Genomic DNA, 17,770 nt, shown 5'->3' with positions numbered 1-17,770 from the left:
GCTATTAATTTAACTTAACATGAAAGACTTTGATTCTGTATTAACACACTAGACTGAAAATATTACCACCTATGATTTCATCTCTGTAACTCTGCAAATGGACATAAAAGAAAACTGTTGATATAGTAGTATCAAGCTCCCAAAAAGGAGAAGCAAAAAACATATCTGATCCGGATGTATTTGAATGATTACGAGATGTGCTAAGAAAATATAAGATCATATGATGCAGCAAATGAATCAACCTTACATCATCCTTCATTGACAACTTCAAATCAAGAGCCAACTCCACTAAGGCAATCAATCTGATTTTTTCTTATATATACTTAAATACGCATTGCACAAAAGCCAAAAGAGCTGAATAAAATTACTAAATATGCATTTCTTTTTTCTTTTTTTTTTTGATAATAAACTAACTATGAATAGCTAAAAAGGCTTTCTCCAGCGTTTGGCAAATCAATAGTATTGAACTAAACTAAAAACAAACATACAATTCCTTCCAATAAAAAAATACAATCTAAGTATTTCAATTACACTGGACAGAGATTCATACTCTATTGGGCTTCGACTGTCTTATGGTTCTGCTAAATTGATGCGAGGAACAATGTTCATTGATTGCAGTTCCTGAAAGCATGTCATTCGAAAGCATTTGATCAAATCACTGTGGCAAATAAATTATTGAAAATAAGATTGAAAGTAGAAAAAATATTTACTCCTGCTATCATCAATGAGGTTATTACAATAAAAATTTGAAATGAGAGACAATTCAGATTAACACACTATATAAATATTCCTTGGATGTTATCTAAAAAACTGCAGGTAGAGTTTTTCAACTTCACATATGAGATTAGAAGAAATTTTTCCACGTCTCATCAAGCTATTTAAATGAACATATCACAACAATCTAACCCTTATGGAGTTTAAAAACTCCAACAATATTGTAAAGAATAATAATCCATACCTCATGCAAAAACTACTGCTAGGTAAGTATTTTTACCACAATTATATTATGAAATTTCAAAGTCCACAGTGCCATTGCTTGGTCACTGTTATTTTCCATCTTGAATTCTTAATGAGAACAAGATTTTCTATTACCACTTGTTTTGAACGTTTTGCTTTCATTTCAAGAAAGCGGAAAGGTATATACTTTATCAAACATACAATTTGTTGTCAGCTTCCAAATTTCTCAAAACAAAAACCGTGATTTTGAAAACACAACAGTGCCAAGTAATGCCTCAATGTCCATCAAATTCCATCAATTTGCATTGTTGTTGCATTAGATGATAGCAAAGGACAAGGAATGTTGTCAGAAAACGACATCAAATCTTGAATAGACTAATTAATCCTCCAACCTGCATAATCATTTTTACCAAAGCTGTCCACAATTATTTACTGGGACAGATCACCAGCCCAGCATTGCTTAGTCAAAAGATGCAAATCCTGCCTTTAATAACTCATTAAAGGAGACATTCGAAAATTCGACACTAAACCTTTGAGACTTTAACTTTTCTCATAGTGAGCCTTGATTAGCAATAAAATGAAAAGCCTTCATTTACAAGTCAAACGTATCCATAAACTCATTCAAGTAAAAAGGATTCTCAAAAGAAGCACGTTTCTATATGCACATAAGACAATTAAAACACAATTAAGGAATAAGTCACTGAAACTTGCTCACATGAAATTCCCAACAAAATATCCAAGAAACAAGCTTCATCACATACAGAATTAGAACATTGAGTCAAAGATCTCATTTCTTATTCAATCATGCTAATAACCACAATCAAATGTCAAACCATACCTGAAATAAGAGCTTGCAAGCATATGGCAACTTAATCATAGAGATATTATCTCCATTACTACAGGAAGAACAAATCCCTCTTTTCAGCTTATGACTGAAATATCCTAACAAACCACACTTTCTACAAACCTGTGTGAAAACTCCATAAATGTCAGGTACAATGGCTTTGATAAAATATGCAGAGAAAACTATTAAAGTACGCAATGAGTCTCTATTCTTGTTCAAAATGTTCAAATGTGATCAAGACTTTGACTAGCTTAAATCAAGAGAAGCACAGGGCTAGTATAGTAGGGAAGCGTAAACAAACAGCTATGTTTGCTCTTCTTTTAGCCACCCTTCCCCTTTAAAGGTGAAGAGACTGGCAGATATTGAAATGAGATAAAACTACCATATATAGACGAAGAGGATATTTCAAAATAGGAAGAGAATGACTGTGCAATCTCGAAAAATATGGTGTGGAGATGAGTGTCATGAAGCTCTAATTGAGGCATCTTTGAGGGAGGAGAGCTAACAGAAGTGGAGAGAGAAAGGAGGAGCGATAAAAGACAGACAAAAGAAACAAAAGAAAAGCCTTTACTTTTCACTTGTAACTTTTTTTAATTTTAGTTTTTGCCACATAATTTCATGTAAAAATAAAAAGGTCAATATTTGTCACACCAACAAAGTTAACAGAGTTGGTTAACAAGGGCAGCAAATTTGAAACTAGTGGGATAACATTTTTCACAAATACCAAGTGCAGGAGTGATATGAGCAAATTTTGACAGCCAGCAATGTGACTTGATAAAAGCACCATACTTAAAATTTCTTCCAATATGTGCATAAATTAAAAGCATTACCTAAGATTAGATATAATTAGGGTTTTAATTGTGGGAAGAAATATCACAAATAGATGAAAGGGCAAAGGTTTGTAGTATCACAGATTGGATTTTCTAAGAACACTACAGAAACAGCGTTTATGACTAAAAATAAGTCAAAATCAGACATGTTAAAGCTTAATTGAATTTTGCCAAAAGTTGGTCACAGATCTAATAGAAGATCTTCATCCTGTAAAGAAGTGATCTATGACAAGAAAACTTTCTAAATGCTAAAGCGTTACTTATGTTTTTCCCAATTTGTTAATAAGCCTTCTAACAAAGACACTGATGTGCAGTTTGGTGATTGAAAAACTCACAACAAAACTATAAGTTTCCCGAGTTTGATAACTGATTCAACAAAGTGCAAAAGCATTGAGCTATTACCTGAACTTCCAAAGGATCACTAGAGATCATTAGGCGCTCAAAAATCAACAGGCTAGCTCCATAAGAAATCAGGCAATCACGTTCCATTTCTCCAACACGCAGTCCTAGAAAACAAATAGCTATTATAATATATAATCCTTCAGTAAACCACAAATGGAGAAATTTTCTATCTATGTATAAACAAAAACCTCCATTTCGGGCTCTGCCTTCAGTAGGCTGCCTAGTTAGCATAACTCGGGGCCCACTGCCTCTGGCTTGGATTTTATCCAGAACCTAATCATCATTAAAAGTATCATGAGCAAATATAAGTCAAAGCCTTGGGCTTCCACTAGCTAAATTAATATTGAATGCATTACAAATTACTTAAGTATATATTTATTTTCATTATAAGCTGAATGTTCAGGTAAGTGCTGCTGTGCAACTGACGAAAGGTGACAGAGGGAGGACATCGGCAGTTGTTGCAGTGATGGAATTTGATTTATTGGATGGTTTGACTATTTCTTAAGAAATATTTTTTCCTGATGAGTGTGTCTTTTGGCTTGTATAAGTGTTTGGAATACAATCAAATAAAGGAAATTTTTTTTATGTTTCTTTTTTAATGGCTGGTATGGTGCTTGAAAGGCAAAAATATATGTTAAGAAAGGTGAAAAAGTGAGAATTATGTGGAGAGAGAGAGAGAGAGAGAGAGAGAGAGAGAGGGAGAAAGAAAGAAAGAAAAATTAAATTATCATTTGGCTAAAATATTTACAAGTAATTTTTTATCGAAAATGCCATGCTATCCACCAAGTCATCACCTTAATGACAGTAAGTTAGCAAAGGTATTAATCTTATTAGTTTAATAATTCATAGAAGTATAGATATTTAGTTAAATAAAATTGAAGAAAAGGGATTAAAGTAACATTTGATGAAATTAGAGGGACCAAAATTAAACTTAGACCTGCAGTTTCTTTCACCAAATAAATTATCAGAATGTCTTTGACCCAGGACCAAGAGCTAGGATTATCAACAACTAAGAGTTGCATACTGTAATGGGATGAAAATCTCACCATATGTTTTAATTTCTGGTAGTAAATTGGCCCCATGAAGATATATGCTTGTAGTGGGCAACCTGTGATACCTGGCTCAAATTTAGAAGTATCAGGACGCATATGTATACACCCACCAATACACATGTCTATGCATGTTTTATCCACATTTTACACATTATGCAAAGTGCAAGAGACGAGAGACCACAGGTTGCTCTTCTAACCTGAAAAATGTGTAAAATGATGCTTTTCAAATGTCTAGTACTCAACATTTATTTACTTCAGGTGGGATGAAATAAGAAGCAAAACCTGAGTAAAGGAAGTCCTTGCCGTTGTAGCTAAAACCACGCTTCACAAGTGTTTCACTGTCACAAAGCAGGGAAAAGTTCCGAGAACTGAAATTTGAAATATTTGGATATTAAAGTCATATGTTGGGAAGCAGTAATCCACCTTATAGCTTCAACCCTGTCTGCATGACCACTTGCTTCTCCAAAGGCACTTCCATAATAAAACCTACCACACGAAACTCCAGCTTTACCCCCAAGAAGCTCTATCATCTTACCTATTGTCATCCGACTGATTATAAAGAAGAATATCAGTAAAAAATAAATCTACTGAGTGATGCCAATTAAACCTATATAAATAAAACTGGTATTGCAACCTCTGAAGAACAAAGCATATAAGTAATTTCAGTACATACAAGGACAGAGCCAGATGGGCCACCCCTCCTTGCTTTTCCAAATCCTACTTTTGCCTAAGAGGTCATTCTAAGTTTTTTTTTTTCTTTCCTTAACTTGGTCCTCCTTGGCCTTTCCAAACTATATTTAGCCCCATTGAGGTTTTCTCAGTTATTTTTACTTGCCCCCTTGATTAATCAAATTCTTCACACAACCATTCAAATTTCAATTTATTTTACCAAAGTCTTGATTACTTTTCAACTTTCTAATCAATAATTACCATGGTGAACTTTTTTAACCTTTCACAAAATTCCTTTGTACAAGTACTCCATGATGCATTTAATTTCTCAATTACATTGCTACACACAAAGTTATCTTCTCATACAAATACTTAATGTTGATTTTTTTTCTTTTTCTAAAGTTATTTTCTTGTATGGTACTGTCCTATATTTTGTATATAGTATTAATAAAACGAAATACAATGTATACAATAACTTGCTTTAAGTCTATACTATGCTCAAGAATACAAACTTACTATAATTTCAATATATTTAAATACATACAATAATGTACATAAATAATTTCATTAATGACATCAACAAAATAACAGATATCATAAATTTAGTTATTATGCACCTAAAACTTGGTCACTCCACCACTCCCCCCCCAAAAAAAAACAAAAAGAAAAGAAAAGAGAACCTTAGCTACCATAATTGATGCCAGAAAAGTGTCAAATGCAGCCCAATTGCGGAATTGCACACTCACACATTTACATTTGCACATCCAAATTTTCTATGCACTTTGCGTGCAATCAGTTTATCAACATTTTACTGATCTGTGTAAATTCCTCTATAATATTTTACATGGTATTTTCGACCTAGCATGCAGTTTTAGAAGGAGCACCTTATGCCATTCTGTCTTATCTTTTTTAAATTATAAATTTTGCATTTCTTTAGTATCAGAAATTGAATTTTTTACTTGAAAATATGAGGAAATGTTTTAAATTAAAATTTTAAGGACTTACTAGAAAAGGAGACATTCATTTTGGAACTCCTAAAATTAAGTGTTAGGTACTTGGTGTGTGGAAATTTATCTTTTTCAGTAATAGTGTTTGTTCCATGTGTGCAAAGAAACCACTCTTAATTGCGAAATATGCACACAAAAGCATTTGGGCTACTGCATGATGCTTACTGGTCTCTAAATGCTTAAATGCTTCAGAATAAATGCCATGATCAGTACATTAGTATGACAAAGCAAAAGAAAATACCTTGGAAAACCATGAGGATTCATGATTAAATCAGGACAGATGCCAGTTTCAGAAAATGGGAAATCTTCCTGTTGAATGATGGTGCCACAAACACCTTTCTGCCCATGTCTGCTACTAAATTTGTCACCAACCTGAATGAACAAGTATAACATGAGAGTCGGCCAAATGTTCATGATAAACATATTATTTCAAAAGGAAATCAAACTATATTTCATACCTCCGGTCTACGTGTATGGCGAATTATAAACTTGATACATAAATTCTCACTCTTATCAGAGCAAAAGGCAACTCTATCTACCACACAAGACTCTCCCTCGGGACCTTTAAATGTTTGTTTAGCAGGTTTATATGCACTGCATATTGCTAATCAGGTAAAAAACATAGGTAAACTAAACCACCAATAAAAATGGCCACATGAAAGAAACAACTCACATATCTTGCTGTCCATCTGCGGGGACACGTTGCCCTGTGGTATGAATAGGAGATTCCTTATTGATATAGATGTCATTTGGCTTAATTATCTCCCCAGGAGCAGCAAGTCCATAATCATCCAGTATCTATAATAAAGAAACAATGTGCCAGACAAGAGAAGTCTAAGCAGTAAGATTGGAAGTCATCACCAGATTACACAACAAGACAAGTAATGGGAATCCTAGAAACAGTGTTTTCATTTCATGCAGAATATGAATGAGACTCCTAATTATTATAGATGTTATATCCCCAGGAGCAGCAAGTCCATCATCATCCAATATCTATATGAAAATCTATAACCAGAAAAGAGAACACTTAGCACTAAGATTTAATGCAATCACCTATTGTAAAACAGGATAAGAAATGGGCATCCTAGAAATAGTGCTTCCCTTGCATGCAAGATTTTGACAGTGAGAATTATGCAAATCACCCTATAGTAACAAGAAACATGGTTAAATCACCTATCATTTTAAGGAGTTGAGTATAATGGCACAATGGAGTGTGCTTAGTTTGAAAAATTCCATATGATCTTAAACTCTGCCATTTGCAGGTCTTTTTCACTGCTATTGAGGGTAAAGCATATATGCTCAAAAGGACATGACCACTCTCCCATAATAGCTGATACTGGTTAGGTTCGGAGAATGTTTCTGCTGATTAGAAAATAAAAATATTATTTCCAAGAATTGCAGTGTGTTGCATGCAAGTGGATAGCTGGCATATTTACAGAGTGCTAAGAAGGCTAAAATTGCTAGGAGACAACTGAACAGGCTCAACAACAAAAAGAGGAGAATCAAGAAAGACCAAAAAGAGAAAGAGCAAAAATCAAGTTTAAAAAGGCAATAAGAAATCAAACAAAGTGAACAAGCAAGAAAGGGAGAACAAAGCAAAAATTGCCACCAAACATACATGAAGACATGTTAAATCATTTGTCATAGTAAGCAATTATGGTGTGAGGATACCTGAATGATGCCATAGAGAGATGCAAAATACAGAATCCATTAGAATGAAGTGGGAAAACTACATAAATGCACCATCATGTGTTACCTGCATCCTTTCTGAACCAGGTCCTGTTCTTTGTGGCCTAAGTACTCTATCTGATGTACCGTTCTCATAATTCTTCTGATAAATGGCAGTGTAACTGTTCAATGGAGAATATCTGACGTGAGCAAACTGGAGTCTCTAAACTCAAGTGGGATCTCAAAATGCACAAACACAACAAAGGATTACAATGTTGCAACCAGAAGGAAGAAAAGAAATAAAATCAACAAGTTACAAAACAGTTTACCTCTTCATGACAATACAACGACCAAACCCACGATCCAGAGATGACTTGTTCATCACAATAGCATCCTCTATATCATAGCCACTATAACTCATCACAGCAACAGTAGCATTCTGACCAGCTCCAAGCTTATCATATCCAACCTGGGAGCAAAGTATTTAGTTATCGCACATACTGATGTACCACCCTCAAAAACACACTGCATGCTTACCAGCTCAATTGTCCTTGTTGTCAATAAAGGCCGTTGAGGATAAAGCAACAGGTAAAGTACGGAGTCCATTCGAGAAAACTGTAATTTCAAGTAGCAAACTTATAAAAAAAAAAAAATCAAGAACACTGAAAGAAAAGATACAACGAACTACAACTCTTTATCCTGCCAATGACCAATTAAAGAAATCTAAAAGACTCAAACTAACAGTCTTAACATCTCAGACAGAAACAGCCGAACAAAACATTCCAACAGAAGGAAAAAGAACTGAAACACAACAAATATAATGAGGACATGTAGCATAAAAAATTTGGTAATAAATTGACATTCTCCTTATGGAACAAGAGATTTACTCTCAAGCAATTTTCTCCTTTTATATTTGTTGTTTTGAATTTTTTTTTTTTTTGGGTGGGGGGGTTGCTGAAAAGAAAAGGGAATCTGTTGACTATCAATGGCAACATTTTAAAATGTTTCATAATAATAACAAAAGCTTACAGGGCATAGCTATTGTACCAAAGATCAAATACTGTAAATATCCAGGTAAGTACAAGTTTTCACATTAGTGCATATAGGCTATGTAATACATTTGAATTGCAATATGACAATATTTACATTAGCACAACAAGACTTTTGCAGACATAACACTGGCCTCATATCTTCATAAACACAGCTAAAGCATGTTGCTTTACATGATGCAATGCCATCACCAATCCAGAATACAACAATCCTGTACAGGAAAGGGGAAACAAAATTTTGTTACCACAAAATATAAGAAAGAGTACTTGCCTGGTTGTATGCAATGCTTCCCATAGCTTGCTTACCCATAGCACACTATATATAAACACACACATAGCATAAGACTTAAATGTCATAAAAAGAGAAAATCACTGAATTGCATATTAAAACGATAGACAAAACCTGATAGGTATTTCTTGGTGACTGATTATGATGAGGATATGGAATTAACCCAGCACAGACGCCTAAGATGGTGAAAGGCTCTATCTCAATATGGGTTGTTTCAGATGTGGCCTCTCCCTCATATAATGCAATCTAAATATGAAGAAAGGGGATAATCATGCCTTGAGATTCACAATCTGTCAATTACAACTTTACAAATAATAGATGAAAACAGACCAGGGCATTGTTCTGTTCATTAACATCAAGATACTCAATCAACCCTCCACGAACAAAGTCTTGGAAAGTATGAATTCCATCCTATATGAGCACAAAAGAGTGAATCAAGACTTTAATAACATTTCCTAATTTAATTCAATTAAAATTATTATTATTATGACTTGTTAAGTTAAATCTCATTAGTTTATGTTAATATTTTAATAATATCTACTTTACCTTTATAATTTTTTAATTAATTCTTCCTGCTTTATGTTAAAGTTTTTCAACTACTAACTTTCACAATAATTATTTTTATCTTTATTATTATTCATTCATAGATTAAAACTTGTAAGCCATAAAATACTTTAAACTTAAGAATAAAAATTTTAATGTTTAATTTTTCAAAATTTATGTTTATTTAACATAATTAAATTATTACGTTAAATCTCATACATTTACGTTAATATTTTGACAATTCTTATTCCACCTTTATAATTTTTATTACTTTATGTCAAAGTTTCTCAACTACTAATTTTCACTATAATTATTTTTATCTTTACTATTATTCATGCAAAGATTAAAATTCGTAAGCAATAAAACATTTTAAATTCGAAAATAACAATTTAAATGTTTAATTTTTTAAAAAATTATATTTATTTGACATAATTGACTTATTATGTTAAATCTTATATATTTACGTCAATATTTTGATAATTCTTTTTCCACTTTTATAATATTTTAGGTTAATTCTTATCACTTTACCTCAAAGGTTTTTCAACTACTAATTAATATTATAATTATTTTATCTTTACTATTTCTCATTCATATATTAAAATTTATAAGTCGTAAAACACTTTAAATTCAAGAGAAAAAAGTTAAATGTTTAATTTTCTCAAAAATTATGTTTATTTGACATAATTGACTTATTATGTTAAATCTCACACATTTACGTCAATATTTTGATAATATTTGTTTTACTTTTATAATTTTTTACGTTAATTCTTGATACTTTACGTCAAGATTTTTGAACTACTAATATTTATTATAATTATTTTAATCCTTACTATTAAAATTTGTAAGTTGGTACATACTTTAAACTTGAGATTAAAATTTCAAATATTTAATTTCTCAAAAAATTATGTTTATTTAATATAATTAACTTGTTATATTAAATCTCACACTTTTACGTCAATATTTTGACAATACTTATTCCACTTTTATAATTTTATATGTTAATTCGTGTAGCTTTATGTCAAGATTTTTTAACTACTAATTTCACAATAATTATTTTTATCCTTACTATTATTCATTTTCTTATTAAATTTTGTAAGCTGTTATATACTTTAAACTCGAGAATAAAAATTTAAATGTTTAATTTCTCAAAAAAATTATGCTTATTTGACATAATTAACTAATTACATTAAATCTCACATGTTAACACCAATATTTTTACAATACTTATTCTACTTTTATAATTTTTTACATTAATTCCTACTACTTTATGTCAGCGTTTTTCAACTACTAATTTTCACTATAATTCGTTTTATCCTTACTATTATTTTCATTTAAAGATTAAAATTTGTAAGCCGTTACATACATTAAATTCGAGAATAAAAATTTAAATATTTAATTTCTTAAAAAATTATGTTTATTTGATATAATTAACTTGTTACATTAAATCTCACAAATTTTCGTTAATATTTTAACAATCTTTGTTCCACTTTTATAATTTTTTACATTAATTTTTACTATTTTATGTAAAGGTTTTTCAACTACTAATTTTTACTATAATTACTTTTATCTTTACTATTTTTTATTTATATATTAAAATTTTTAAATTGTTAAATAATTTAAACTCTAGAATATAAATATAAATATTTAATTTTTCAAAAAAATTATACTTATTTGACATAATTGATTTATTACGTGAAATTTCACACATTTATGTCAATATATTGATAATGCTTATTTAACCTTTATAACTTTTTATATTAATTCTTACTATTTTATGTCAAAGTTTTTCAATTAATAATTTTCACTTAAAACATAATATTTAGGAAAACTAAACATTTAAATATTTATACTACCCTGTTGGTAGATTTTTGTACTTCTTTAATGAAATATATACTACTTGCTTTAAAAAAAAACATTTAAATTGATTTTCTCAAGTTTAAAGTATATAATAACTTTCAAATTTTAATCTATAAATGAATAAAAGTAAAGATAAAAAGAATTATAGTGAAAATTAGTAATTTGAAATCATTGACATGAAGTAGTAAAAAGTAATGTAAGGAATTATAAACATGGAACAATATAAAATATTAACATAAACGTGTGAGATTTATCTTAACAATTAATGAAGTCAAACAAATATAATTTTTTGGAAAAGTAAACATTTAAATCATTATTTTTTAGTTTAAAATATTTAACGGTTTACAAATTTTAATTTATAAATGAAAAATAGTAAGGAGAAAAATAATTATAGTGAAAATTAGCAGTTGAAAAACTTTGACATAAAATTGTAAGAATTAATATAAAAAATAATAAAAGTGGAATAAGTATTATCAAAATATTGACTTAATGTGTGAGATTTAACGTAATAAGTCAATTAAATTAAAATAAATATAATTTTTGGAGCAATTAAAGATATAAATTTTTATTCTCGTGTTTAAAGTATTTTATAACTTACAAATTTTAATCTATGAATTAATAATAGTAAGAATAAAAATAATTATAGAGTAAATTAATAGTTGAAAAACGTTGAGGTAATGCAGTAAGAATCAATGTAAAAATTTATAAAGGTGGAACAATAATGGTCATAATATTGATATAAATATATGAGATTTAATGTAACAAGTCAATTATGTCAAATAAATATAATTTTTTAAAAAATTAAACATTTAAACTTTTATTCTCAAGTTTAAAGTGTAAAGCCCGACCTTATAAAATACTTGTCATGACATACACGTGATGGATAGCATGTTTACATGCTAAGAGAGTCTCGAAAAATTTACAAAAGTTGATATTGTAACTAGAGGAACAACAAAGTTGATTTAAGCCTCGAACTAGATCAAATAGAGATTTTAGAGTGAAATTGAAAATTTTACAGTTAAGGAATGACTTAAAATGGTGATTCGAAGTTCGAGGATTAATTTGGAGTCAAATCAGAATTTTCACTATCTAGGGGTAAAATGGTAATTTTGCTACCTGAGGATAAAATTGGAATATTGAAAGAATTTTTTGATTAAGATTGATCACATTTGACTCATTGGAGTATAATTTGAGGTTGATAAGTGAAAAAGTTGTAATTTCGATATTTTTTAAGCATAGGGGCAAAATGGTAATTTTATCACTCTAGGGGCAAAACAGTAATTTTTCACCACCAGGACACTTGTCCAGCACATGGTCTTCCCTTATCCTCATTTTGACCTTTAACTAATCATGTGGTAGAGATAAAAGGTTTAAAATTTTTAAAGTTTTAAAAATGGACCAATGGAAACATGCCATGTGTCAAGCCAGGATATTTTATTATTTTCTATTAAAATCAGCCCATATTTATCTCATTCTTCTTCTCCATATTCGGCCAAGACAAAAGGAAAGAAACAAAAAACAAGAACAAAACCTAGGTGGAGGATTTCAAGAGAAAAAGTGTGGAAAATCAAGGAAAACAAGTGAAAAATGTACGATTTTTCAATTTAAACTTGAAATCTATTTTCCTTAAGCATTTCTCCTTATTTTTCATGGTTAAATTACATGTTTTCATGATGAATTCATGACTGGTCAAAATGGGTATGGAGAGAGAAAGATGTTGGATTGAATTGATTTTAAGATATGTTAGTATTTTTAGTTAGTTTAGCATATTTAGAAGCAAAACAACAAGAAAAGAATCCATTTTCCCCATGAATCTTCATTGGCCAAATCTTCCTTAATGTGTGTGGGTGATGGATTGTTATTATTTCAAGAGAAATGGCTTAGAAAATGATGAATAATGGTGAGAAAAAATTAAGTAGAAAAAATCACGGTGTTAGTGCACTGTAATGGCCAAATTTTTCCATGAAGAAATGGGAGGGTTTTGATGTTAAAATTGGTGTTATTTGAATAATGTTTGGTGAATTGAGGCATTAGAAAAGAAATGGAATAATTTGGGATTAAATTGGACGCGTTAGCAATTAATCGGGTGATAAGTCGAATTAGGCCAATACTGGGGATTAGATGGTTACCAGTGTATTTTGCATTTCATATCATGCATTAGTAGTCTAAATTAGTTTAAATTCGATTTAGTACCAATGAAGTAAGTTTCTCGATTTTGTACTGTGTTAAGGTGGTGAGTCCTTTAACAAAGGCAAGGGAATTGCACCCAAGGACCAGTAATCTGAGTACTTCGAAAATCCTCATTCTAGACATTGTGAGTAACCTTATCATCATTTTAATTATCTAAAGTATGTTTTAACTCGGTTTTGGTGAAATTTTATGAAAATGAGTTAAATGGCAAATTTTAGGTTTTATAAACAAAAATGTGTTTAAATGAAAAGATTTTATAAATTGTCTTGAAACGAAATAACGATTTTGAAAATAGAGTAATTGGAGACCACCAGTATGTTATAAATTTATGATTAGAAATTGATGGCTTATGTTATATTGTTATTGTGTTGGCATGACTGGATGGGCTGTGTTTTATGAATTGAATCAATTATTTTATTTTACCCTTATAGGCTAGGTGGTAAAATATTAGCCCTGTCATGCTGTCAAAATTTAATTGTATGATGGGTTTAGCTTGCTACAGTAGGCGGATTCTGTGGACCAGCCTATTAGAGGGGCACGAAATTCGGATATATATATATATGTACCTCGATCGGAGAGGCGTGTAGGGTATCTCCTGATGTATGGATAGAGTTCACGTCATGCCGAAGCACCTTGTGATGATGAACTTCGCTAACGTCAAGGAATAACTGTGTTTTCAAACTAATAATATATTTATGTGTATACGAAATTTTTAACAGTCTTGGTGGACTCGGATAAATGCCTCGGTCAAGGTATCTCCGAGAATGATTTTGGCAGGAGCCAAGCTTTTAAAATACTTATAAGTCATGTTGATTATTTAAATGAAATGAGTATTTATGTTATGAAAAACATATTTAGATGAAATATTTTAATAGTCTCCTTTTACTCGACTTTAGATCTTTTGAATGATGTTTGTTTACTCACTGGGATTATAAAATCTCACCACTCTCCTTTCCACCCATTTCAGGTTCAGAATAAGTTTTAGATAACTGATCTCATCGAGGACTACCATTGGAATTGCATTTTCCAAACTGTAGGTTCACAGTCCTCTTTACTTTTGTTTATTCAAAGGGCCCACTTATTATTGTAAATTAAATTAAATACTTTGACTTACTGTATTACAGTATGTATGAATTTATTTAGCTTTTATGCTACAAAAATTATTTACGTATAACTCTATAAATATTGTTTTATACGAAAATAATTATTTTACTTAATATTTCTTTTATTTTCTTATTATATCCAAATAATCGTAATTTCGTTTTAAATGAAGATTTTAGACTTTAAAACTTATTTTTTATTATGAATTATGTGTTTTGTACTCGCTTACTACGTTTTTAGTAGATTTCGAGATTTTTAAGGAAAAATGACCAAAATGCCTCTGTGAGGAAAAATTTATTTTTATATTGTTTTGAATTGGAAGTAGTTTATAATCTCTCCAAACATGATTTTAGTAACTAATACTCACGGGGGAAGCGAGAAAAATTGATGTTAAGCCTTACGAGATTTCGATTGACATTTCGGGTAATGAATGTCTATCGGGACGTCGCAGCGATTGTCACGGGCTCGATGGGAGTTTCAGGTCGTGACATAAAGTATATAATAGCTTATTAATTTTAATGTATAAATGAATAATAGTAAGGATAAAATAATTATAGTGAAATTAATAGTTGAAAAATCTTGACGTAAAGTAATAAGAATTAACATAAAAATTATAAAGGTGGAATAAGGATTGTCAAAATATTAATGTAAATGTGTGAGATTTAAAATAACAAGTCATAATAATAATTTTAATTGAATTAAATTAGTTAGATATAATTTTGATATTAAAAATAATAATATTTTTATATTTTAAGGTTAAAAATAATAAAAATAAAATTTAAATAACATTTGAAATAAAATAGATAGATTTAAAAATTATCTATATTGTTAAAATAAAATGGATAAGTTTATAAACAAGTTTACTTGTTAACTTGTTAAATAGGTTTTTACTATATTTTTAAAAATTATTGTAATTGACCTTATTAAAAGGTTAGCCTTATTGTAGAATTCACCAGCAAATTACCAAAAAACACATGATTCAACTTTACGTGAACATTTTAAAAAGGTTGATATGAATTACACATTTTTATCCTTACTCTCAAATATTTATTTTAAAATTTAAAAAATATTCATTTTTCTCACATTAACATTTTATGATTTTTTTTACGTAAGAATTCTTGTCAATTAATTTGGAAGGATACAAATTACATTAAAATCGTTTCCAATAATATATTTTTAAATATTTTAATTTTACTTTATCTAATACAATTTTTTATACAAGTATGTCAAGATTTTAAGAAGATTCAGTTCAATTTATGTAATTTTATCCTCATTCTAACATATTTACGTTAATATTTTAAAATATTATTTTTTAAGAAGGTTGATTTTAATTTGACATATTATTATTCTTGTTCTCGCATGTTTATATTAAAATTAAAAAATGTTAACATTAACATTTTATATAATTACATAAAATTATATTTTATGTGTAAAAATATTTTATAACTAGTTCGAGAGATACAAATTATTTTAAACTTTACGAAAAAAATATATATTGCATTTTTTTATTATACAACATAACTTTTTACCTTTGTTATTACATATTTATTTTAAGATTTTGGAAGATTAATTTCAACTTTATGATACATCTTATTTACTTAGCTTAAATTGTAATCAGGTTATACTTATTGTTATCTTCTATTATATTTAAAATTATTATAATTTATTTTAACTTAATTACAACAGTTCGTATCGATTTAACGCCAATTGTTATATATTTTTATTCTTATTCTCAAACATTTAATTATGTTAAAATTTTAAAATATTATTTATTAGCGTTATCATTTTATTTAATTGTGTGAAACTATAGTTTTTTGTAAAAATTTCTAGTAGCTAGTGTGAGGAATAATTACTTTAAAATTATTTTGAAGAAAATAAAAATTATTATTTTATTTTGTAATAAATTATATGAACTTTTACCTTTATTCTAACACATTAATTTACGTTAACATTTTCAAAATGCTACTTTCTACTTCACAGTATATCTTACTTACTATTATTTATTTATAGATTAAAATTAATAAGCCATTACATACTTTAAACTTAAGAATAAAAATTTGAATGTTTAATTTTTCAAAAAATTATATTTATTTGACTTACAGTATATCTTACTTATTTACATTAAATTTCAATAAAGTTATTCTTATTATTATCTTTCTTCACATTTAAAATCATTTATAATTTAATCTAAATTTATTATGATATTTTTTACACATTATACGTTAGATGTTACACATTTTTATCCTTATTCTCTGACCCTTACTTAAAATTTATAAAATATTTTTTACCATTAACATTTTATTTAATTGTATGAACTTATATTTTAATATATAAAAAATTTTGGTAGCTAGTTTGAGGGATACAAAATAAAAAATTGTTTCAATTTTATGTGAATATTTAAGAAGGTTAATATCAATTATATGTATTTTTGTCTTTATCTTTGTACATTTACATTAAAATTTACCTTAAAATTTAAAATATTTTACTTTTTTAATATTAAACATTTTATATTTTTCACTTAAGAATTCTAGTTAGGCAGTTAAGAGGATACAAATTAATATAAAATCTTTTACAAAAAATAAATATTGATTTAGTTTATTTTTTTGATATATTTTATTATTTGTTATATTGATATAACTTTTTACCTTTATTCATATACATGTACATCAAAATGAAAAAAAAAAGTTAAAATTAAGTTTACATATTTTTTGTAACATCTTGATCTTCTATACGTTAGAACAATTGAGGTTGCCCACTAAGCTCGGGAGAGAATATTGGTTTCAAGTTAAGAACATAGGAGATTTAACTTTTGTGGTAAATAGAAAATGAAGGGAAAAGGCTTAAGATAGATAAAAGAATGCATGAGGATCAAATGCGAAGAACGAGAAAGTAGAAAATAAAAGAGTAGAGATCGAATGGAAGGTTGCGCACCATACATTATCTCTATTTTCCCTAGATTATAAAATTCTTTTCTCATTTAACTTCCCTCAAATGTAACTTGAGGTTTCTTGATTGTAGAATGTGTTTCTTGATTGTAGAATGTAATTAGTTATATTAAAGTGTAAAACTAGGATTAGATAGAAAATTTTTTGTAACTTGAAGATGGAGATCCAAAGGCACCATGGAGATTTAAGGAGATTACAAGCAAAGCTTGAAAATGATGTTTGTAAAATCCACTAGGAGTTTGACCAACTAATTTTCTTAATAACTCGAAGAAATTAGAATTAGTAAAATTCATAATAATCTTAATAGTTGGCATGCGATAAATTTATTTTTTAATATATATATATATATATATATATATATATATAT

At 28.7% G+C, this 17,770-nt stretch overlaps 1 protein-coding gene across 1 annotated transcript in view; it reads right to left on the bottom strand.

Moving 5' to 3' along the window:
- The window catches only part of LOC18598966 (DNA-directed RNA polymerase III subunit 2), a 20,464-nt gene continuing 3,264 nt past the window's right edge, over positions 571–17,770 (bottom strand). The window contains exons 2-17 of the mRNA XM_018120981.1: positions 9,098–9,178; positions 8,882–9,013; positions 8,750–8,794; positions 7,967–8,044; positions 7,759–7,898; positions 7,518–7,611; positions 6,435–6,559; positions 6,220–6,355; positions 6,003–6,133; positions 4,509–4,634; positions 4,368–4,423; positions 4,080–4,150; positions 3,222–3,306; positions 3,034–3,137; positions 1,796–1,924; positions 571–621 (exon numbers count right to left, since the gene is read on the bottom strand). Of these exons, the coding sequence (XP_017976470.1) occupies positions 571–621; positions 1,796–1,924; positions 3,034–3,137; positions 3,222–3,306; positions 4,080–4,150; positions 4,368–4,423; positions 4,509–4,634; positions 6,003–6,133; positions 6,220–6,355; positions 6,435–6,559; positions 7,518–7,611; positions 7,759–7,898; positions 7,967–8,044; positions 8,750–8,794; positions 8,882–9,013; positions 9,098–9,178 (1,584 nt within the window). The remainder of the gene's footprint in view (positions 622–1,795; positions 1,925–3,033; positions 3,138–3,221; positions 3,307–4,079; positions 4,151–4,367; positions 4,424–4,508; positions 4,635–6,002; positions 6,134–6,219; positions 6,356–6,434; positions 6,560–7,517; positions 7,612–7,758; positions 7,899–7,966; positions 8,045–8,749; positions 8,795–8,881; positions 9,014–9,097; positions 9,179–17,770) is intronic.

Source organism: Theobroma cacao, chromosome 5 (assembly GCF_000208745.1).
Source record: "Theobroma cacao cultivar B97-61/B2 chromosome 5, Criollo_cocoa_genome_V2, whole genome shotgun sequence".
Lineage (NCBI taxonomy): Eukaryota > Viridiplantae > Streptophyta > Magnoliopsida > Malvales > Malvaceae > Theobroma > Theobroma cacao.
The sequence above is the reverse complement of the archived record's forward strand: the minus strand, read 5'-3'. Positions and strand labels throughout refer to the sequence as shown.